Source organism: Notamacropus eugenii, chromosome 4, assembly GCF_028372415.1.
Source record: "Notamacropus eugenii isolate mMacEug1 chromosome 4, mMacEug1.pri_v2, whole genome shotgun sequence".
Taxonomy (NCBI): domain Eukaryota; kingdom Metazoa; phylum Chordata; class Mammalia; order Diprotodontia; family Macropodidae; genus Notamacropus; species Notamacropus eugenii.
In genome coordinates, this window is record NC_092875.1 from 173,624,467 (window position 1) to 173,649,972 (window position 25,506).

The 25,506-nt window shown below is 36.7% G+C and overlaps 1 protein-coding gene across 2 annotated transcripts in view; it reads left to right on the forward strand.

Annotated features, from left to right (window-relative positions):
• Positions 1 to 1,264: 1,264 nt before the first annotated feature.
• Positions 1,265 to 25,506, forward strand: part of LOC140500790 (testis expressed protein 56-like) — a 28,574-nt gene continuing 4,332 nt past the window's right edge. Inside the window, exons 1-3 of one of the 2 annotated variants that reach the window (XM_072603709.1) lie at positions 1,265 to 1,539; positions 6,140 to 6,332; positions 10,380 to 10,953. In XM_072603709.1, coding sequence (XP_072459810.1) covers positions 1,347 to 1,539; positions 6,140 to 6,332; positions 10,380 to 10,437 — 444 coding nt within the window. In that variant the 5' untranslated portion in view covers positions 1,265 to 1,346 and the 3' untranslated portion in view covers positions 10,438 to 10,953. Of the gene's footprint in view, positions 1,540 to 6,139; positions 6,333 to 10,379; positions 10,954 to 25,506 lie in introns of those variants that run through there. The other variant, XM_072603708.1, reaches the window with a different exon arrangement.

A 25,506-nucleotide genomic window follows, 5' to 3' on the forward strand; every position in this document is an offset into this window, starting at 1 on the left:
TTACTGAAAATGCTGTGTCTATCATGTCCATTTCATCACTTATGAAATGTTTCTTGTTACCTGCATATGGTTTCAACATTCATCAATAAATTCATTGTAACCTTAAATATTCTGTTATTTGCTGGTCAGAGTAATGATTAAGGATATATGTGTCAATTTCACACAAATTGTGAAAAAATCTGAAATACAACAAATCTCTGGAATATAAATGACTTACTATTATAATGGTTAAGAAAGAGCAGCATGACTTATAGTCAGTATTTGGTTATATTCTGTAGTAGCAAATGTTTCCTTATTTATATGGCAGATTGAGTGAAACACACTTCCTGAACATATTTCCATGGAGGAAGAAAGCAATACGTGTTTAATATGACAGTGATATTTTGTTCAGGTGGTTTTAAAAATATTGGAGTTTTTTGGTTTCTTTGATTGGGAAACCAGGGGACAGAAGAACAGAACATTTGCTGTGAAAAACAGGAAATCAGATTTTATGCTTCCTCTTATGGGCATCTACTTCATTAACTGAATTATTTGTTTAGAAAATATGTATTTTCCTGAACAGGACTATTACAGTAAAAAAAAAAAAGTCTATGTGCTTAATTAGAGCACTGTTTTCTTTTTATTAACCATCCTCTCACTTAACCTTCATCTCACCCCATTCCCTTTTTCCAGTTCATGAGCTATAATCAGCCAAACTACCAAAACAATTTTATAGTCAGGGAAAATGAGACCCAGAGAAGTGAACTGACATGTCCAAGGCCACACAATTAGCTAGTTCTACAGGAAAAGCTAGCATGAGTTATTCTTTATTATTTTTCCGTATCAGTTTAGACAAGAGATCAAGAAGCAAGTTGCCTGTTTTCTTACCTGTATTAATCTGGTCATTTCTTCAACTTGTAATGATCCACTTTCCTCAGTCCTGCTAGAGGATAGTGCTGATGTAACAATGGCTCCCTAGGGATTCTGGTAGGTCTTTGGAGTTTTAATTATTTACACTGTAGCGTACAAGGTATTTTCTGAGGGATGGAGAAGAAAATCAGCGTGTTAAACTCCCTGTACTCTTTTTCTTAGGAGTTTTCTTTCTCTGTCCAGAGGCACCGTCAGTTTTTGAGAAGGTTATTTAGAATTTCTGGCTTTCTCCAGCCCTTGAAGAAGTAGCCTGAGAGCTTAGAATTCTGATCCCATATCCAGGTCATTTATGACTCTTAGAATGTGCATTATCCGTAAAGCATAGGGAAATAAAAGGAGAGGGTTCCAGTGCTATATTTTGGCTTTACCAGAGACAGGAAAGAAGGAAAGATCAGGGAATTCTCCTTTCCTTATTCCCTGTGTCTAAATGTGCCATCATGTCAATACCAGAGGATATCCGAGGCTCCCTGAAATTGCCACCCTTAACCATATATCAGAAGGGGAAAACCTTTCGCAAAACTGAAGATATCTATAGCACCTTTGACAAACTCTCTAAACTTCACAGACTCCTCCCTGATCCTCTGAGGGACTTGCTGTGCTCCTTCATTAGTGAAGAGGACGTTCGAGAAAGTACGTAGGCTTAGACTTGGTCATAGGATTTTTGTGTGAACAATCTGCTTCCTTTGCATTCTGTCAACACAGCCTATGCCATTGTTATAGGTCTATGTTCTCAGAACTTTATGGGCCATTTAGGTTTTATACATATATGTTTGCTCTTTCATAATTTCCTAAAGGACTTTTTTTCTTCAATTTAATGTAGCTCAACAAGTATTACTCAAGTTTGTGTCCTACACTGTATTAGGTGCTAGGGTAGCAAAGACAAGAACAGTATAGTCTGTGTCTTCCAAGATTTTATATTATACTGGAAGAAAACAATATGAACATAAGTATGTGTAAAGTAAATAAAGTAGTTGGGGACTGGAGGTCACTAAGAACTGGGTAAATCAGGAAAGGTCTCATGTTAGAGTAGACATGAACAGAACCTTGAAAAGGATCTAAGAACAAGAGGTGAAAGTGAGGAGGGAATGCATTGAAGGTATGGAGGGCAAGCTTGGGTGAAGACAGAATGCAGAAAAGTGAAATATCATCCATAGGGAAGAGCAAGTAAGTAAGTCAGTTTGTCAGGAAAGCTAGAGCAAAGAGTAAATTTTGGAGGTTGGGAGTAATAATATGTATTCATCATGAAAAGGGAAGTTGAAACCAGATTTTGAACAGCTAAATAGGTTTGTATTTCCCAAGGCAAGGTCTTAAAAATAACAGTTATGATAATAATAATGATAGCTAGCATTTGTATACTGCTTTAAGGTTTGTAATGTGCTGGACATATGTCATCTCATTAGATTTGTGTGATATCTTTTTGACTATAGTAGATGCTTCATGTACATTTTAAAAAATTTCTATGTACCTATAGTAAATACAATTTAAATTAGAAAAATTGCCTGAGGCATTCCTCAGTATCTAATACTTTTTTTAAAACTAAGAACATAGACCTAGAATTCTGTTTCTACTTTACAAATATTTCACATTGGGCTAATTATTGAGGTTCAATTAAATATACACTATATACTCTAAGGATTTAGTCCTGGCATATGTAATTGGATTACATACTTTTGAATAAGTCATTGCATTTGTGCAGAAAATTTACTATTTTATTAATTCATCCATTTATTCATTACCCATTCTAGCCAACCCTGAGTTTAGTGAAATGTATGGGAGCTAATTAGAAGGCTTAGATAAATAAGCTCACACTGAAAGCTACATGGGATGAGTATAAGAATAGCTAGGGTCTATTCCCAAGTCTTACTTAAATGTTGGGCAAAATGACTTAGAGTGGACCTACAAGTAAAGTTGTAAATTTATCCAATTATCTTTTACTTGAATTGATGAGACATGGTTCATTAAGGCAAAGTTGTGAGAGATAGCAACTAAGGAAAGGCCCTCTCCTGGGGGGAAGAGAGTGGGAGATTTTGTGTGTGTATGTGTGTGTGTGTATAGACATAGACAGATAGATAGATAGATAGATAGATAGATAGATACATAGATACATAGATACATAGATACACAGATAGATGGATGGATAGATAGATAGATACATAGATAGATACATAGATAGATAGGAGAGACAGAGACAGGTAAAGAGATACAGAGAGATAGAGAGATGGATAGAGACAGACACAGAGAGACAGAGAGAGAGACAGAGAGAGAGAGTGAGAGAGAGAAAAGAGAAGAGAAGAGAAAAGAAAGAAGAGAAAGTTTGAAATAGCATTTCATAAAATAGGATAGATTATTTGTCAGGGAGGAATAAAAATTCATAGTACAGTAGGGATGAACTATTTACGATTGAGTAACAAAATGTGTAGGAATCCCAGTCAGTATGATTTTGCTACTTCTTTCCATGGCTTTCTTCAAGGTAATATTGGAAAAAGCAGAGAGTGAGAATAATCCAAGAATAGGGTTCAGCAAAACATGAGTGATAGTAGGACAAGGAGAAAAGTGATTCAGAGGTCAAGTTGTCATTGAGTTGATTAGCTCTGGACCTAGGACCAAGAATGGGAAGAGAGGAAAGTGAGATTTGAAAGGCCATTATTAATAGGAAGAAAAATCAAGATTTGTTGTACTTGGTCTGAGAAGGACAGAGCTGAAAGAAATATGTTGTTGAGTTGCAAAGAGGCAAATTTAAGTTTGATCCATCAGAATATGTCCCAACAATTAGAGCTATGCCAAAAGTGTCATGACCAGACTCGGGAGATAACTAGTTCCTCTTCACTGCTGGTCTTCAAGCAAAGGTTGAATGATCATTTATCAATTAGGAGGAGATTCTTATCCAAGTAGAGGTTGAACTAGATGACCTCTGAGGCCTCTTCCAACTCTTAGATTTATTGTCATTTTGTATAAGATTTTGGATTTCGGGTTATTAGATTCTTTTGTAGCTGGATTTCAGAGGATCTTTCTGAACAAAAATGACACTTTGAACCAATTCTACCCTGAATCTGATATGAATTCCTTGATAAATGAAAGCAGAGAACCCTCTCATAGTATTATAACTGTCTGGTTATTAATGTTGATGAAAGCATGCTTGGCAAAGGTATTAATTACTGTCATGGAAGATTCTCTACATAGAGTCCAAATAGAGGATAGATTCCTATAGATTAGGTTATTTTGGATGCCCCTTTTTTGAGGGGGATAATCTTTTCAGATGATTTAAAGCCCCTCAGAACATTGTCAGATCTCTTCAATGAGATCTATGATTGCTTATTATTATTATAGAAATACAAAATGTGATTATGTTAACATTTTCAGTAATGACATGTCACTAGACTGAGAAACATTTTATTATTAATCATCTCTCCTCTATATATAATACTGTAACTTATTATTGTTGTTATCAAAGAAATACAATGCATATATTAACAGAAAAAAATCATATGGCAACTTGCCACTTGCCAGGCCTAGAGGCCTGAGGGCTACCCGAGTCTTCCCTTACCTCTATCGGAGGTCTTCGGTTGGCCAAACCGGATGCTCGTATGAGAGAAAGGACGTTCCAGAGTCGAACAAGGGTTGAGCTTTATTTCAGGGTCTAGTTACAAGTGCAGGGGAATTCTTCCTTAGGAGGGAGCGAAGAATCTCCCAAGGAGGCAAAGATCTTACAATAAGAGATTGGAAGTAGAAGTATAAGTGGGGAGACAGGGGGAGGGGAGAGAGGAGAGAGGAAAAGCGGAGCCTTGTTGTCCTGTCCACTCCGTGCCCCTCCGCCCCAGAGCGCTTTCAGGCTTTCCTGATCCTACTTAAACTCTCCAGCAGCATAGTTTGCATCTGAATACCGTGCTGTTAGATAACAATAGTGTGCCCAGATCCGGGACAATCTCGAGGGCGGGGAGAGCTCTCTCCCATCACGTTTCTCACGGGAAGAGGCGGAAATACACGAGATAGCTCGGTTCACCTCGATTCCCAGTCGTTTCCTGGGGGGTCTCGTGAGAACTCTAAGATTTAGAAGTTCCCACCTTTACCCGCCCGAGACTGTCCACCTGGAATTGAGCTTCCATCCCCAGCAGCCACTAGTTTGAGAAATGTTTGAATATTATTTATCAGAAATGGTGTCACTTATTGATTTATACTTATTTCATCTATCCATTTTTTAAAGAAAAATATTAATGCTATACCCTGTATTCTGGGGAAAAGATCACCAGAAATAATTTTTATTAATTTATTGTTATTCTAAGTTCAAGTATTGATCTTCTTGAGAGATGTCCAATCTGATAGGGTTCCCTGATCCCTTTATGTATACATCTCCAATATAAGAATTTTTAAAGTAACATTTATGGGAATTTTGAACAAGGAATAATAAAACCTAGTAACTTCCAACTCAGAGTCAGGCAAAATTTAATTTTTTGCTTCATTAAAAGTAAACAAGTGACCTGAAGCAATCAAGAGATCTTATTATCTCTCCTGTCAATACCCTAATTCTTTCAGGAAACAGGAAAGGCAATGATCTTAATTAGATGAAAACTGTTTCATTCTAAGTTTGATTACAATCCATAAACCATTTCCCCGAATTTTTACTTTCGTTCTTGATCTTTTACATGATTTTCTAAATGGAAGGCATTTTGGCTTAAGATAAAGAGGGAAAGAATTTCAGTGTTTGGGTACTGTTTCTTGGGAAGTTTAACTAGGTACCAGTCAAGTTTCCTTCTTTCAGGTGAGTCTGGAGAGAATTGTAAACTGGAAAAGTATTTATTAATATTTTAAGTTGAACTAAGCCTTCAACATGGTTCCACACATTCAAAAGTAATTTTTGACTATCATCTAGTAGAAAAGCACCATGCTAAATATTAAATAATGCTCAGTAATACTTCTTGAATAAATGAAGGGACAAATGATTAATTATTAAGTAGCACAAATATTATTTCATGCCATTATTATTTATCAGTGTTTCTCAGACTAGTAAGTAACCTGATGCATTTGTTCCTTAGTAGGCTTAAAATAGTAGAATGTAAGTTTTTCAAGAGCAGGAACTGTTTCACTTTGTATTCACAGCAACTAATAGTACCTCATAGGAGGATTAATTGTAGGAGATTATTATTAAAAGTAGGAAATTAATAAGTGTTTGTTACATTGAATTGGTAAAGTGGAACTTGAGTGGAACTAATACTTCTTCTGTTCCTGAGTATAGATTATGAATTCCCCAAACTTGAAAAGATTTTAAAAGTTAAGAAGCTGCCAAGTGAGATTTATGTAACAGCAGCACCAAATCATGTGGCCCTCTGGAGAAGAAACATTAACAACACAATGTATGAAGGAAGTAGAGAACTCAGCCTTCGGAAGAAGCAGCTTAAGGGGATTTTAATGTCAGCTGTAATTGCGAGGTACAGCTTTCCTCATTTTTCAATTTTTTTTTTTTTGGATTGGGCCTGAGGTTTCATTTGCTGTAAGGAACTCCCAGGTGAAGAAACTCCTACCAATGCAGGTCAGGATCTGACCAGCCATTTATTGACTTAGAGAGTTGACTAGAACACTGAGAAATTGACTTGCCTAGGGTCACATAGCCATATCTTCCTGAAACAGGCCTGCTCTCTAGCCACCATGCAGCTTTACCTCAAAATTTTTCATTATCAAAATGCTATTGAAAGATAAACAGGAGATGCGAAATTCCCTGTGCACCCCAGCTCCAAATAGCTCCACTCCTTGTTTACTACTTTGCATATACTTCATTTTTACTTATCTCTGTGTAAGCTCCTTGAGGGCAGAGCTAGTTTTGTCTTTGTATCCTCAACACCTAACACAGGGCCTCCCTAGCACATAGTAAGAGCTTAATAAATATTTGTTGAACTGCTCTGACTTGTCTAGAATCAAGTAGGAACCATAAAAGACCATGTAGTATACCAGAGAGAGCACCAGACTTGCAGTCAGGAAGCAGCTGTGGACAGAACTTTCAGCCTAAAGTTTGGAAGACCCAAGTTCAAATCCTGCCTTACCCTCAACATTCCCTAGCAGTGTGACCACCCTGGACAAGTTGCTTAACCTCTGTGTGACTTTAGTTTACTTGACTGTAAAAATAGCACTTGCCTTACAGGGTTGTTGTAAGGATCAAATGGAATAATATTTATAAAGTGCTTAACAGCACTTAATAAACAGCTCCCCACCCTCCTCCCTCCTGCCATTCCCTTCAGGAGACTTAGATTTGAGTCTTGGTTTTTATAAGGGTAAGTTATTTACTCACTCTAGATCTCAGTCTTTTCGTCTACAAAATGGCGACAGTAACAATGCCACTACCATGCTACCTACTATATACTAACAACACTACTATTATATTACCTACTTCAAAGGGTTGTTGTGAAGAAAGTGTTCTATAACCTTAAAGTACTAGGTAAATGTGAATTGCTATGGAAGTATAATCAATGATTATACTTCTGTGTACTATCATAGTTATTTAGAGAAGGGACACAGGAACTTTCGACTTATAATTGGAATTGCTCATTGAATATATAACATATTTAAAGCACATAAATGCATGTTGACTCCATTATAGTTAGCATGGTATTTTTTCATATGTTGGTTTTGTAAAACATATATGCCAAAAGATGCAAAACCAACATTCTGCATCCTTGTGTCATCAGTAGCTTGGTAGTTAGAAGTAGGGAAGAGACTCTGAAATGGTGTAATAGCATCTTATTAATGCAGATCCTACTCATTCATAATTTGTGGCAATTTGTATTCAATGTCAAGGACAAAATTACAGAATCTTCAAATTCGAGGGGACTTCAGAAGTTCATAGGTGTTACAGGGGCAAAATCTGAAAGTTGGAAAGAGTCATCAATGGCTATCTGGTCCAAACCATACCTGCAAGAAATCTTCACAGTCATATAAAGGAAATAGACTGTCCAGTGACAGTCATGGGGTGGAGTGGGCATGGAGGTTGTATCTCTCTCTTAGTTATGGCTGGCAAGTTTCTTGCCAGAGTTCTCCTTGAAAGGCTAATCTTTCACCTGGAAAATGGTCATCTCTCTGAGAGCCAGCATGGCTTCAGAAAGTGTCGAGGAATGGTTGGTATGGTGTTTGCTGCACAACAACTTCAGGAGAAATGCCAGGAGCACAACAGAGACCTGCACACAAGATTTGTTGATCTGACTCCAAGGTCTTTGATAGTGTTAATCATGAGGACTTATGAAAATTACGTGAAAATTTGGTTGCCCAGAGAAATCGATCAGTATTATATGTCAATTGCACAATGGCATGCTCGCCTGGGTACTAGATAATGGATGGTGCTCCTGTGCTTTCTCCCAGGCACCAATGGAATGAAACAAGGCTGTATGCTTGCTCCCATTTTTTTTAGCATGACATTTTCATCAATTTTGTCAGATGCCTTTTGTGAGGTCAAACACGTCATTAAGGTCAACTACTGCACTGATAGTAAATTATTTAACTTGAGAAGGCTATAAGCCAAGACTGAAGTGGAGAGAGAGTTGGTTCATGATTTTTTATTTGCAAGTGATTGTGCACTCAGTGTGGCCTCTGAAACTGAGATACAACAAAGTAAGAATTCTCTGCTGCTTATCCTAATTTTGGCTTAACAATTAACACCAAGAAAACACAGGTGTTCCACCAGCCAGCCCCACACCATCCATACATAGAATCATTGGTTACAGCAAATGGAGAAGTTCTGATTGCTGTAGATAAGTTCACTTACCTTGGCAGTATACTTTCCACAGAAAATGAGGTTGACATATGCATTGCCAGAGCTAGCTCAGTGTTTTGGAGACTTCAAAGGAAAGTGTGGGAAAGAAGAGGTATTGGACTGCCTACCAAACTGAAGGTCTACAGAGCTATTTTGCTGATCTTATTGATGCAAGCCTACGAAACCTGGACAATCTACCAGCACCATGCCACAAAACTGAATGTGTTCCATTTGAATTATCTTAGGAAGATTCTGCAGTTCATATGGCAAGATAAGGTACCAGACAATGAGGTCCTTTCTTGAGCTAAACTGCCAAGTATTCAAACCCTACTGCAGAGAGTACAACTCTGAGGAGCTGGCCATGTTGTCTGAATGCCAAATGCTTGCCTAAAAGACCATTTTATGAAGAACTAATGCAAGGCAGGTACTCACATGGTGGTCAGAAGAAGTGATACAAGGATGCTCTCAAGATCTCTCTGAAGAACTTTGGAATCAATTGCATGATGTGGAAGATGCTGGCAAACGACTGCACAGCATGGCATGCCCCATCAAAGAAAGTCCTATGCTCTGTGAGCAAAGCAGAATTGCAGTAGCTCAAAAGAAATGTGAGATGCACAAATTTAGAGACATCTCCTTTCCAAATGTTCCTTTACCATCCTGGTTGCTTTCTAACTTACCAATAGAGATAAGAACTATTCCATATCCTCCCAAAAATGTGTGTCCAGAATTGAGCTCAGTACTTCCCATGGGACCTAACTATCAACTCTCTAATCTTGGGTATTATGCTTCTCTGATTAGCTCTTTTGGTCACCATGTTGCTTTGTTAACTCAAAGAGACATTACAGTTCACCAAAGTCCTTGGATATCATTTGTCCTTCATTTTCTAAGAGCACCAATGACGCCACAGGGTGAAATCTCTAAAGCCCTTGGATATTTTTCAGCTGAACATATCTCTAACTGTGCTACTCCCATTTTGTACTTGTGAGATTAATTATTTGAACCCATATAAGACTTTATACTTACCCCTATTAGCTCTTATTTTAAATCTGACCCAATGTTCTAACCTCTTAAGATCATTCTGAGCAAAGGAAGGAAGTGTGGTTAGGGTGCCACTCTCACTTCACTCAGGCAGAGAAATTGTATGTAACACTCCTTCCTCACCTCTCCACTTGATGTTTTAGTCATGGAAGAATGAATAACTTGCTTCTGTAGATGCAGAAAAAGAGATCAAGTGGGAGATTAGGAGTTTATCAAATGCTTTATTCCAAGAAGATCAAGAATAAAGGGTTTATATTTGACAGAGATAAAAGAATGTTCTAAAGGCAAGGAAGATGAATAGTAGCAAGGAGAGGAACATCTGATCTCCCCCATAATCTCATCAATGTAGAACTCTTTCTATCAGTTCAGATTGTAAGTCATGCATACTTTTTTCCCCCTATGCTGTTCTTGTCCATCTTTCCATAAATCTCCCATGGAGAATTTTTAGTAATGAACTGCAGCCTATCTACAATGATAATATGTCTTTCCATTGTCCTTTGAGTCATCTGCAATTTTGCTCCTTCTGACAGCATGATATCCTGTGATTCAGAGTCACAAGGAGAATGCTGGTGTGTAAAAGTCATTGTTTAGGATTTTTTGTCTTTGTTTTGTGGCACTCAGCAGCCTGGAATCATTGAAAAGTGCTCCATAATTTACCAAATGCTCTCTAACCTGTTCTTATTTTCATTTCTGATCCTAGCTTGTCATCTATGCACAGCATCTGTCCTCAAGATAAATGTACTAAGGGACTAACTTAATGAACTGTCTATCCAACTGCATATCATAATTTGGGTACTATACATTATTCATCCTCTTGTTTTTATATGCATGAATTGCTCTGTCAATTTCTATTGAATGACCATGAATCTCATTGAGGATACCCACAGTGTCATGAGGTTAAAAGCATTCAACACAGTGTTGTTCAAGAAAAGAAATCCAGAGAACCTCACCAAATGGAAGCTCTTTTCCATTTGGACTTGCAGCAAGACATCCTTTGTTTTAAGGACAAATAACTTCAACAAGGATATATCCCCCTTATTTTTATTTCACTTGATGTTAATGCTCAGTCACTGAAAATAGACTTATTTCTATTTTTTCTTCTATCAAAAACATTTGTATGATCTTAACATATGCACAGGAGATCCTTTGTTACAAGAGAACTCTTAGGGATGTATTTTACTCAGATGAGTCTAAGATTTTGTGTTGTTTTTGTAATAAACAGATATGGCAGAATCCAGTATTCTCTATGCTTCTCAACTAATTGAGTGACTGAAGTTATAGCCTGCTATAGAAAATCACTGATGAAAAACTTTAAAAAAAAAGTATCATGTTAAAAACCATAAACATTATAGACATAGAAAGGTTTCTCTAGCTCTTTTCTATCTTTTAAATATGATAAAAAACATAGGTAAAAATAAAATGAGAACATTATTGATACTGGAGGAAAACTAGAAGATTCCTTAATATAAGTATGGACAAAGCAAAGATATGGTCTCTCCCCACTATAATTTGACTTGCTTTAGAAATGCTAGATAAATAAGAAAAGAGAGTGAGAGTAAAGGGACAAAACTTGATGTGGAGGAGATAGGATTATCCCTATTTGCTGAGGACATGAAGGTTTACTTACAAAATCCCAGAATGAAGAAATTAGAGATGATTAGTAGCTTAAGTAATGTAGAAAAACAAAATAAACTCACAAAATCATTACATTTCTACATAGAAAAGAATAAAACCAGAAGTAAATACAAGAAAATTCCATTAAAATGACTATAAAATGGATAAAAATAACTGGAAATTCACCCACCAAGATACATTTTGTTGTTCAGTCCATTTTCAGTTGTGTCTGATTCTTTGTGACCCCATCTGGGGTTTTCTTGACAGAGATCATGGAGTGATTTGCTATTTTCTTCTCCAGCTCATTTTACAGGTGAGGAACTAAGGCAAACAGGGTTAAGTGACTTGCCCAGGGTCACACAGTTAGTAAGTGTCTGAAGACAGATTTAAACTGATGAAGATGAGTCTTCCTGTCCTCAGGCCCAGTTGCTCTATCCATTGCAATACTTAGTTGCCCCACTCAAGATATATATAGGATTTATATAAATATGACTGCAAAACACTTCACCTAAAGTATTTTAAGAATTAAGTACTAATGGACTGTGCCAATATAATAGCAATGATACTAATTAATTTATGTATTCAATTCATATCAAACTACTAAAAGGACACTTTACATAACTGGATGAAAGACTAACAACTCACTTGGAGGAACAAAATGGTTGAGAATCTCAAAGGAAATTATGATAAAGTAGAAATAAAGGAGTATATCATCAGAATTCAAATCACAAAATAGTAAGCATGAAAACTATTTGGTACTGATTAAAAAAAATAGAAAAGTAGATCTTTTTAACAGACTTTTAAATAAACAAAAACCAGAAGTAATTGAAAACAATAACAATCCGATGTTGGATAAACCCCCAAAAATAAATTTTTGAGTGAAGGTTACTTCCTATTTGACAAGAATTGCTAGGAAAACAGGGAAGCAGTTACTGGAAATTAGCATTTTTAGATCAGCATATTATATGCCACAATAATCTCCAATTATAGTCAATGTAAAAAGAAAAGATCACATCATAAAAAGTTAGAGAAAAATAAAAGGAAATATCTTGCATAACTATGACTAGGAGGAGAATTCAGTGTTCATAGAAGACAAAGCTGGAAATTTCAATTACATTAAAAAGATTTTGCAGGAAAAAAAGCAGTGCAACCAGAATAAGAAGAAAAGTTGTTGATTTTGGAGAAAAATCTTCACAGTAAATATTTCTAATGAACATCTGACATCCAAGATATATAGGCATGTGACACAAGCGTATAGAAACAAGAGCCATTCCTCAATAGAAATATGGTCAAAGGATATGAAGAGTTTTCAAAAGAATAAGTATAAGCCACCACCAACATCAAAGAATGTCCAAAACACTAATAATGAGAAGAATAAAAATTAAAATAACTCTCAGGCTTCACTTCATGCCCAGCAGATTAGCAAAGACAAATATGGGAAGTGTTGGAATTCTGGAAAGACAGGTATAAGAATGTACCTTTGTCGTACCTGTAAGTAGTTCAATTGTTTTGAAAAATAAGTTGAACTTATATTAGAAAAATCACTGAACTGTACAGATGTTTTTACTTAGAAGTGTCACTACTAGGTATATATTCCAAGGATTTTAAAGATGGTCTTACATATACACATGATTATATATATATATATATATATATATATATATATATATATATATATATATACATACATATACATATATATATATATACATACATATACATACATATACATGTACATATATATCAGCACTTTTTGGAGTAGCAGAAAAATGGCATAAAAGTGGTTACCCACCGATTGGGAAATAGATGAACAGTTGTGGTATATGAATGTAAATGGAATGTTATTATACTGTAAGAATGATGGATATGAAGAATTCAGAGAAGCAAGAAGACTTGGATGAACTGATACAGAGTAAAATAAGTAGGATAAGAATTTATATGATGACCATAATAAAGCAAAAGAAAGCAACTCTGAAAGACTTTAGAACAGTGATCAATGCAATGACCAATTCTAATGTCACAGGACTGATAGTGAAAAATGCCTTCTACTTCTCCTTAGAGATGTGATAGATTATAGGTGCATAATGAAGTATAAATTGTCAGATTTGGTCAATGTGAGTTTTTTCTACATAATTGTACTTTTTTGTTAAAAGGAAGAGTTCTGCTGTTGAGGAGGAAGCCACTGAGAAGCAGTTACAATAAACATTTAAAAATTAATTTAAAAAATTAAAATATGATAATAAAGCATTTTGAAAAACAAAGCAATTTATAATTGTGCCAGAAAATTTACTGAACACTTTATACTCTTTGACCTCATATTCCCACTCCATAAGACATACCCAAAGGGGGTAAAAAATGGAAAGGTCTAATAAAATGCCAAATGATTCATAGCAGAACTTTTTGTGGTAGCAAATAAATGAAAACTGTGTGAACATCAATTGAGGAGTGGATAAACGAACTGTGGCATATGAAGTAATGCAATATTACTGGAGAGTAAAGAAATGAATTTGAGCAATTCTGAAAAACCATGGAAAGATTTGCATGAAATGATACAGAGTGAAGAAAGTAGAAATGAGAACAATACACACAGACAAATGGAATGAATACTAAAAGGAAGCAAAATTCTAAGAATTGTAAAAATCAATATTTATTCCAAAGAACAGATAATGAAGTAGATGTCTCTCCTCTTGGCAGAGTGGTGAGGAAGGATGGGGGGAAATTGCTGTATGATTTTCAGATTCAATAACTAATTGTTTGTGTTTAATTTTTTTTTTTTTTGCTATAGGGAGGGTTAATTTTGTGGGGGCAGAGCAATATATACAGAAATGACTGTGATATAAAAATAGACATCACTAAGAAAACATTTTTTAAACAAAGAAGAAAAATCATCTTCAAAAGCTGTTGTGTTACCTTTTCATATTTATATGAAATATGCTTGAACTGTCCCATACAATTTTGGTCCTTGTGAATCCTAGACCAGTCAAGGATCATAGCTGGTCAGGATTTATGATCTGGGTCCTGTCCTGTCCTGAGTTCAAGTGAAGTGACCAGGTCAAATAAAGTTCAGAAATGGAGAACAATCTTTCAATGTCAGGATCCAGGTGAACTGGTAGTTCAGTTGGAAAAAGTTAGAGGCAGGAAGTGGTGTCAAAAACAGAAGCAGATCCATAACTAAAAATTCCCAACAAGATACAAGAAAGGAGCTAACGAAGCAAGGTTTGATTTTCAGGCTGCAAGATCTGATGCCAGGAGACAGTCAAGATTTTGGTTCAGAGCTAAATAAAGAATGTGAATGTAATTTTTCATAAATTTCAGGGCATATGTGAGTTTTAAACCCATCTGTGTAGCAGCTGGCCACCATTCTCCCAACCCCACCTTTCCCCTCCTAACTTCCATTAGCTGCTGAATTAATTTTGTTGCCACCAACTTCATTTATATCTTCCATGGAAACTACAGAGAGGTGGCTTCATATACTTCAGCTGGAGGGCTCTTTGTGCCGTCTCTATCTTAGCATGCAAATTTTATGGGGGAACTATTCTAGGTGATCTTTTTGGCTCCTAAAGCCAAGGCAGTGGGTTGACATTGTTGAAAGGCCTTCATCAATTCAGGGACATAAAGATGGAGAGTTGATTTCTATGACATCCGCTTTGTTGCATTCTTGCCCCAACAAGTTTTGGAGATGCCTACATTGTCTATGTGAATAATGATTTTCTTTCACTAGAAATTCTTCAGCACTGAGGGTAGGTGTGGGTATGGTGGGTACAGGTCTGACTTCCTGTGTGAATGCTGGGAAAAATATTGGTGAGACGAAGTGAATAAATGGGGATGAAAGGCATCATAGATGATACAATGAAAGAGGGGCAAGGGATGTGCAAAAACATTTATATAACATCTACTATGTGCAGGCACTGGGCTAAAGTGCATTACAAATATCTATTTAATCTTCACAACAACCCTTCGAGGTGGGTGCTGTAGGGCAGGCAGAATTAAATAACTTGCACAGGATCACAGAACTAGTTAAATTTCTGAGGATAGATTTGAAATCAGGTTTTCCTGACTTCAGACCCAGGACTCTCTCCACTATGCCTCTGAGGAAGGATCCTATTACTCAATGGGTCAACTTCTTTGATAGCTTTTCTGTGACATCTGGTAAACCTGGGCTCCTATGTGCAAAGACTCCCCTGGGGTTTCTCTTGGTATCTGTCCACTTTCCATGGGCCTTTTTGGTTGTGTGAAATGAATATTGGGCTGACTGTAACACGCCTAGCTATTGTCTGTTGTTAACTCCAAATTCAAGTATGGAGGCAGGGCTGTGAATGCAGGAAGGAACTAAGTGAAAATCATAGTCTGACTGAAAAAGAAAGAATAGACTTAGTTTTATAGCCAAAATAAGTTCTGTGATATGACCATGGTCACATGGCTTGTAGGTAAACAGAAGTGCCCATTGATCTCAGGTTTGACTAAGTCTAGCACCTTGTCCACTCTAGTATGTTGCACCTCTCTTCTCATGATGAGTTTAAGTCAGTGGGACTGATGATTAGATCCTATAGGTATGGAAAAAACCTTCAGATATGAATAGAGAGCCTTTGCCACTGATCTTTGAGAGATTCTGCGGAGTACAAGAGGTATTGCTGGACTGGAAAATGGCCAATGTTTTCTCAGTTTTTAGAAAAGAGAAGAACATCAAGCCTATAGATGATAACCTGAGGAGCTTGACTGTGATTCTGGGCAAAATTCTTTGACATACTACAGAAGGTATGCTTTGTGAGCATTTATAAAGGGAAGAAATGATCACTAGAAAGAAGTATGATCTTAGGTCAATGCTAGACAAATCCATTTCCCTTTTTTGAATACATTACTAGCTGGTAGATTAGGAAAATGATGAAATAGTAATAGCTGATCATATATGTGATCGTATATCATATCATATAGCAAATAATGGAGCAGTGGATAGAGCACCAGCCTGGAGTCAGAAGGAGTCTGGAAGACAGCTTTCTGAGTTCAAATTTGGCCTTAGACATTTACTAGTTTGTGACTCTGGGCAAGTCACTTTAACCCTGTTTACCTCAATTTCCTCATCTATAAAATGAGTTGGATAAGGAAATGACAAACCACTCCAGTATCTTTGCAAAGAAAATCCCAAATGGGGTCATGGAGAGTTGGACACAACCAAAATGATTGAACAACAGCAAATTTATGTATAGCTTTAAGTTTGATAAAGTTTTTTTACATGCTTGATCTTTTGAATTGTTCTTACATCTTTTTTACTCCGAACTTAACAAACTCCAAATAAAATGAGAATTCCTTTATATACATAAAAATAGAAAAAGAGGATTGCAAAGGAAATTGTGAATCTCTAATTCTTGACATATATATTTTTCATTAAAAAAAGATTGTTTGAATAGGTCAGGTTGGAGCTATTTTAATTGCATGCTATATCTCTTCATCTTTATCCTTTCTTTGAATTTGGTACATTGATTTTTTTCTTTAACAAGTAGATGATCTGACTGTACAGACATAACTGATTTGGAAATGATTCCCACATTGATAATTGGTCATTTTCTATTTGCTAAAATATAATGTCATCAATTTCTCCTCTTTTTGGTGTATAATTCGGTGTTCTCCATGTCCAGAACTATCAGGTTTTCTTGAAGAAAGTACCCAGTGGATCATAATTTAGATATGGAAAGGATATTGGAGATTATTTGAGGACCACAGAAGAGAAAATGGCTTGCCCAAGGGCTACACAGCTAGTTAATGGTAGATTTGAACTCACACCTTTGAAACCTAAATCCATCCAGGGATCTTGTCCACATAGGCACAAGACTTCTATATGGTTTAAAATCTTCTGACTTCTCATTTGCTTCTTGTTTTTGAGTCACACTTTCCAATATACATTTTTTAGGGGGTCATCTTGACCTATGCCCAATTTTGCATTAAAGTCACTGATTATTATTAAACTATATATTGATTTAATTTGGAGGGTCTTCTTGAGTTATTCATGACATTTTTCTACCTCTTTGTCCTCTGAACTATTTGGCAGTAAACTTATACTTCCTTAACTCTTTTGTTTTCTTACTTTGTAATTCTTGTCATTAGAGGTATAATGCCTTAGTAGAGAGAGTGTGGGTTCAACTCCTTCCTCAGATGTGTCCCCCTGGACAAGCCATTTAACCTCTCTAGACCTCAGTTTTTTTCACTTTAAAGTGAGGGAGGTGGACTTGGGGGATCTCTGAGGTTCCTTCCTGCTCCAAATCTATAACCCTATCATTTTCTTACCAAGCAAAGAACTATTTACAGTTATTTTTACTGTTACTTCCAATTACTTCCCTTACTTCCAATTACTAGCACCTTCTCCTAATTGACCAGTCTTCTTTGCTTCATTTTTTTTTTTTCAACATGGAGTGGTCACACTGGGACAAAGCAATTGCCACACTTATTGTTTTGTCCTTAGAAACAGGATTGCAAGCTTTGTGGATGAAATACTATTGTTGCTTAGGTAGTAAGGCATAGGGTAGGGGGAGGGGATGACTGTAGAACCTTTTATTAGCATTCAGAGGTATCATAAAAGCAGGCTTAAGACTGGAAGGAAATTTAGTTATAATTAAAATTTTAACAATTAAGCAAATTTAGGGATCATGCTGAATTCTTTTATTTTTGTCTAGAAGAAATATATGGTTATACTTTTTTGTTGATAAATTTTGGCTAAAAAGAATTTTTAAAGCCCTTTCAAAAGTTATTAGGATTTTAAGTTAACTTTTATCTAATTGTAAAAAAGATTACTCCTTTGTTCCTGAATGCCACCACTGATTTATAAAGGAAAAAGAGACAAGTCCTTTATTTTTCCTTCCTTTTTTCTCCCTCCCTCCTTTCCTTTCTCCCTTCCTTCCTTTTTCTTGCCTTGACATGAAGTGTGTGTGTGGGGGGGTTATATTAAAAAATGAATTGTGATTATAGCATGGTATTGTGGAAAGATGACAAGACTGGTTATGAGTCAGCTCTCAGGGTCCCTATGACCTAGTCTACCACCTAGCTCCTGGACAACTGCAGCAATGGTGACAATTTTTTTAAAAAAACGTTTGAACCCAAGATCCTGGCTAATATGCTCCATGTATATATTAGCTCTAATCTTTCTTCTGTATTTTTTGAAAAAATGTCCTTACCAGAGGATATAGATGGTGAGGATGCCTGGTCAGAGACTACTTAACTTCCTGATATTTCAAAGGGACTGACTAAGCAAGTCATTAGTGAATTAGGAAACCTGAATTAAACTCCCGTTTAAAAGGGAGTAGGAGCTCCTTGGAGGCTGTCAAAGCAAATAATACTACAAGCCCTTCCAGGAAAATAGAGTCGCTTCTTCACTTCAGTCCCTGTCTCAGCCTTGTATATACCCTATACTACCTTGGACACTGAGATGAAACATATGTCTCATTTCCCTTGCTCTACCCAGTCACACTATTCTTGGCCCATGGTAATGAACCCTTGGTGACCTGGACTAGTAACCTTGATACTGTGTAACTCTCAATTGTCAATACTGACTTAGGTACAACATTACCGTTGCGGCCCAAGGTTAAAGTCAAGGTTTGGTTGCTTACTTGATTAGTGACCTTACATGAATAATAGATTTTAGAAATAGAACCCTTGAGATTCATCTAGATTAACTCCCATATTTTACAGATAACAGAGCTGAGTTCTAGACAGATGAAGGAACCTGTTTAAAGACCCTGAATTATTTAGTGATAGAGCTGATACTCTTAGAACACAGGGCTCCTGGTGGAAATTAGTTCAATAATCTTTCCACTATGTCACACTGAATCTCTACAGACCTGAGTTCCCACATGTGTAAAATGAGCTCAATAACTCTCCTTTTTGGCCTCACAGAATTTTTTCAAGAATCAGCTAAGATAATGGGAATGAAATCTCCTTAATAACAATAAAGGGCTATGTAAAACATTAAGGTATAGTATTATTCTAATGGACTGAAGCCAACAAAGGCATTTATTTCAATCCTACACTAAGCCATATTTCAAAAGATCTGTGACTTCATGGATCTCCGTAGATTTTCCACTGGTACAGAATGCAGCGTTTTCACACTTTCCTATCCTATGTATATCGTTTATGTTCATCCATAGATCTTCTAGGAGGAGCTATTCGAAGTTCTGAAAGCTCTCCTCTGTCATTTTAATATTTCATGGTTATCAGTGCAGTAATGTGGTTGTCTGTCTGCTATCTCATGCTTATTTTAACAAAATGTAGACAAAAGTAACTTTTATATATAATACTTAAAGCCAAGCTTCTTTCCTTTCCAGTGAAACAAAATAGAAATTTCAAAATAAATGAGGAAAAAAATGACAATACTACATACCATCTTCAAATAGGATCCTGCTGATTCTCCACTAAGTGGCAGAACTCAAATTAGGAGAGAATTCTAACTTTAAAAACTGTCATTTTAAACTGAAAGACTGTCTGTTAAACATCACAAATAAACATGCCAAAGGAGAAGTCATGTTGTCAGATGCCCACTTAATCCAAACATGTCTAACCCATTCTTGCTGATCTGCTAACCACATTGTCTCCTCATCAAGAAAGTAGACAGATGTGCATTGGCAAATACCAACTATACCTACTCACTGAGATGCAATATAGTTGTATGGCCCAATATGTAGAGAAGGAAAGGGGAAAAAAGCTAGAATTCTATATATACTTCTATGCAGGAGACTAGCACTTTTCAGTTTCCAGCAGTGTGAGAAAAGTCTGGTTTTTCCTTTTTTCTCATAGACTATAGTCTATGTATATTGATTTCCTAAACAGTTTATAAAAAGAAGGAATAAAAATGAATTTGGAACAGAAACTGGAAGCAATTCCTTTTCCACTGTGTTCTTTGTGAGGTATTCCTTGTTCTGCCTACATACACACATTAAAAAAAAAAGATTAAAAATTTTTTCTGAACAAAATTGTAAATTACTATTTTAGCCTTTCTTTCTTGGATATACTAGGATACTTCAACATACATTTTAATACTCCTTAAATACCATTCCTGGAATCAAGACTCCTCTTTATGAGTTTAAATCTGGCCTCAGTCACTTACCAGCTGGCTGACCCTGGGCAAGTCACTTAACCCTGTTTGCCCTAGTTTCCTTATCTATAAAATAAGCAGGAGAAGGAAATGGAAAACCAATCCAGAATCTCTGCCAAGAAAACCCATAATGGGGTCACAGAGAGTTGGACACAACTGAAAAATGACTTAATAGCAAATAGCTGAATTTCTCAGTTTAGTTCACTCATTACCCAAGATCTATTTCTTCACTACACTTACATATAGAGATGGATAGAGATAGTCATATCCTTGATCTTGTCACCTATTTGATCACATACTAATGTTCTGTTTCCATATTCATGAACTGAAATTCCTTTATCTGATCACAATTCATTGTCATTCCGCCTTTACCCCTGCTTTGTAAGCCCTGATCTGTTCTTTGTCCTCACATTCCTTTACTTTTCAATTCTTTTCTAGGTCATCACATTTGCTTTGGCTGACCTTGCCCTGCCAAGCCTTAGCCTCATTTTATTCCCACTATCTGCTGCTTTTACTCCTATTCACATGATGCAAATGAAGATGGAAAAAAAAATCACAAAACATAGTGACTGAGTGACACCACAAATTTATGTTACATAATCTCAACTGGGTCCTCACTGCAGCAAAGCATTCCTTTTGCCCCTTCTTGATTCATTATCCCATTCACCACAGGAGTTTTTCCAAGATCTTTTAATTCTTCCTTAAACATTCCATGGCTCTTCCTACCCCACACTTTCTGATGAGAATCTTGCCTGATATTTCACTAAAAAAACAAATCATGACCATTCTCTAAGAGCTCCTTCTTATTTGTTCTCACCTTCTTCTTACCTTACATCACTCAGATATCTTTTGCTACTATTTCCTTCTTTACTCTTGTCTCGTGGCTCTTCTTTTTGCCAAGGCCAATCCCCTCTATTTGTACCCTTGATCCTAACCTCTCCTTTTTTCTCCACCAGATTGCCCTTTCTATCATCTCCATTCTCTCAAATCTTCGATCTCTCCCTGTCCATTGGCTGCTTCCATAATGGCTACAAACCCTCATGTCTTCTCTGTCCTCAAAAAACACTCCCTTGATCATTGTGTCTGAACCAGTTATCAACCTAGACCTATCTCCTCCCCTTTATGGCAAAATTCCTTGTGAAGTCTGTCCACTATCAAAACTTCCATTTCCTTTCATCTCACTGTCTTCTTAACTCTAGTGTGGCATTCAATCTTATCATTCACCTGAAACTGCTCTTTCTATGTTTGCCAATAATCTCTTAATTGCCTTATTTAATGACCATTTCTCAATCCTTATTCTCCTTGACTTGAGGCTCTGCAGGTCTTGACACTGTCAGTCACTGTCTTCTTAATACTCTCTTCTCTCCTGGTTCTTCTAGCGATCTGACCACTCCTTAATCTCCTTTGCTGCATCTTCCTCCAGGTCATACCCACTTTCCATGGTAATCTGGGCTCTCTTCTCTTCTTTTTCTATATTTTCATTTGATAATCTCATCAGCCATCATGTATTCAATTATCTCTATGACGATTATTCTCAGATTTATTTATCCAGCCCTAACTTCTCTCCTAACCTCCTTTCTTACATCTCAGTTGCCCATTAAAAAATCTTAAAGTGTATGTCCCATAAAAATCTTAAGCACCACATAAGTTCAAAACAGAACTTGTCTTTACCCCAAAACTTTCCCCTCTTCCTAACTTCCCAATTACTATCAAGTGTACCACCATCCACCTAGTAATTTAGGTTTATAACCTAGGTGTCACCCTTGATTCTTCAATCTCTGTCACATCCCATATTCAATCAGGTAGCTGGTACTGTCAAATCTACCTTCTCTACATCTTTTGGATATGTGCCCTTCTCTCTTCTGACACTGCCACCATCCTAGTGCAGTTACTCATCACCTCATGCCTGAACTATAATAATGGACTTCTGGCTGGTCTCCCTGATTCAAGTCTTTCTCTATTCCAGTTTGTTATCCACTCAGCCAAAGTGATCTTCCTAAAGTGGAGGTCTGACTGAATCAACCCCACCCGCTCTTCAATAAAGTCCACTCTTTCCTTTTTTACTTCCAGAATAAAAAATAAGATCCTATGTTTGGCTTTTAAAGCCCCTTGTAATGTGGTCCTTTCCCATCTTTTCAATTTTCTTAACACAACTCCCCTTTATATGCTTTTTGATTCAATGACACAGGTCTCCTTGCCATTCCTCAGATAGCACACTCCATCTCTTGACAACATTTTCACTGTTCTCTATGCCTGGTGTTCTTTTTCTCCTTATTTCCAACTCAACTTCCCTAATTTCTTCTATATCTCAGAAACCCCACCTTCTGTAAGAAGCCTTTCTCAGCCCTCTTTAATCTTTGAAATTATCTCTAACTTCCCCAGCTGTATCTTATGTACCTAGTGGTTTGCATTTTGCTTTCCCTTTTAGGTTGTGATCTTGAGACCAGAGATGTTTTGTGCTTTTCTTTGTATGCCCAGAACTTAGCACAGCTCCTGACACATAAAAGTCATGTTTGTTGACTATGGTAGAAGAAGGAGCAAAAGACCTCAGGATAATAGAGTAACTAAGCACAGGAAGAAAAAACCAGACAACCTGCAATTTGCTCCCAGGGACTGAAGAAAGTTTGAAAGATAGAAGGATGCTTGGAATCCATCTGTGCTCTTCTTTTCCATTATCTTCACTTTTATCCACTTTCCTCAGTGACCTCTAAAGTCTCTTCCTTTTCCTTCTCATTCCTTTCCCCATCTCCTTCCCCTTCTTTCATTGTCTATATTAGACAATATGAGTAATCCATTAAGGAATCTGGCTAGATGTCATCTTTGGTGACCTGCGTGGGCATGGCCAATGAATCAAGTCAAAAAGCTTGCTGGTGCTTCATGCTACCTCTCCTGGCTGCTTTATTCTGCTCTTCATTTCTAACCTCCTCCTCTCTTCCAATCCCTGTAATCTCCTTAAGAATTTAATCCCTCCTTTGATAGACCCTGTTTCTTATTCTCTACTTTGCTTTCTACCATTTTGTTTTGAGCCAAGCAAGCATTCAAACTATGCTTCAGAGAGCACAACTCTGATGGGCTGGCCACATTGTTCGAATGCAAAATGTATGCTTGCCAAAAAGACTATTTTATGGAGAACTCACATGTGGCAGGAGATCACATGGAGACCAGAAGAAGTGATATAAGGACACTCTCAAGGTCTCTCTCAAGAACTTTGGATCTGACTGTGCAACATGAGAGACACTGGCACAGGACCGCTCAGCACGGTGTGCCCACCATCAGAAAAGGTGCTGTGCTCTATGAGCAAAGCAGAATTGAGACAGCTCATAGGAAACATAGGATGCACAAATTTGGAGTATCCACACCAAATATTCATCTGTGCCCAACCTGTGGTAGAGCATTTCAAGCTCATATTGGTCGGATCAGCCACACACACTGAAATTTCACTTTATCATGGTGATGTCATTTTGGTCCTCTTTGAAAACGGACAACCACCACCACACTTTTCCTTGTTTCCCAGTTGAGTTCAAGTGAGAGTGAGGTATGTGTCACCCACTCCACCCCATCCTTAATGCCTTGTTTATATAGGATTCTATTTTTGTACCCAATTATGTGAGATAATTTTCTCTCCTTTTATCCTCCCTAGTATTTTCCTTTCCCCCCCTTTCCATTTTTCTCTTAAGATCATCAGACATTATACACAACCACTCCTAAGTCCTCTAATTAACCTTCCTTTCTGATATTCTCTATCTTAATCTCCTTGACAGGCTACATGTAAGAACCCCACATATTAGAATGTGAACAGTTCATCCTTATTTAGTCCCTTTTGATTGCTTGTTCATATTTATCTTCCTACATTTATTTTTGACTCCTGTGTTTACATTTCAAAATTTCTATACATTTCTGTTTTTATCATCAGAAATGTTTGGAAGCCCCCTACTTCATTAAAGACCCATTTCCCTCTCCGAGAAGATTATACTTAGTTTCTCTGGGTAAATTATTCTTGATTGCAAGCCTTTATCTTTTGCCTTCTGGAATGCAATATTCTAAGACTTCTGCTGCTTTATAGTGGTGACTGCTAAATTCTGTGTGATCCTAACTGTGGCTTCTCAGTACATGAATTCTTTCTTTCTAACTGCTTGCAGCATTTTTCCATTAACCTGGAAGCTCTAAATTTTGCCTCTAATATTTCTGGAAGTTTTCACCTTGGGTTTTTTTTTTTTTTTCAGGAGGGGACTGGCCACTTCTTTCTATTTCTATTTTACCTTCTGGTTCTAAGAGATCTGGGAAGTTTTATGATTCCTTGAAATCTAAATTCTTTTTTTTCTTGATGTCTAACCTCTTTTTTTTGGTCATAGCTTTCACATAATCCAGTGATTTTTAAAATAATTTTTCTCTTTCCAGGTCAGTTGTTTTTTTTTTGCTATGAAATACCTTCCATTTTCTTCTATTCTATTTTTTTCAGTCTTTTTGACTTTCTTTTAGGATTTCTTGGTGTCTCATAGAGTCATTGGCTTCTATTTGATCCATTCTAATTTTCAGGGAATTTATGCTTTGGTCAAGGTTTATACCTCTTGTTCCAAGCTGTTGATTTTCTTTCCAAATTTCTTCCATATCTTTAATTTATTTTCTCATTTTTTCCTTCTCATTTCCCTCATTTTTTTCATTTCATTTTAAAAATCATTTTAGGTTAAAAAAAACCCAATTCTTTCTTTACTTCTTCAAGGAATTCATATTAGATTTGTGACCAAACTCTGTTTTTCTGAGGCTTTGCTTGCAGATGTTTTGAAGACATTCTTTTCTTCTGGATTTGTGTCCAGAACATCCCCATCAAAATAATACTCTTTCTTTGTTTGTTTGTTCGTTCTTTCAGCCAACTTCCTAACTCCAAACTTTATGTTAGGGATTATTTTAGGAAAGGGCTCAGTGAGAAGAATGTTTGAACTCAGCTTTTGTCATCTTGGTTCTTTTGCTGCTTTCTTCGAATACTGAGTGTTTTGTCATTTCACTATCTCAGGGACAATTCAGGCTGAGAATCTGGAAGGTTTCAATGCTCCCAAAGTGGTCTAATCCAGGATAAAATCTGATCATTGCTCTCCTGGTCTGAGCTCTCTGCAAGTTCCTGACCTGGATCTGGGTCTGA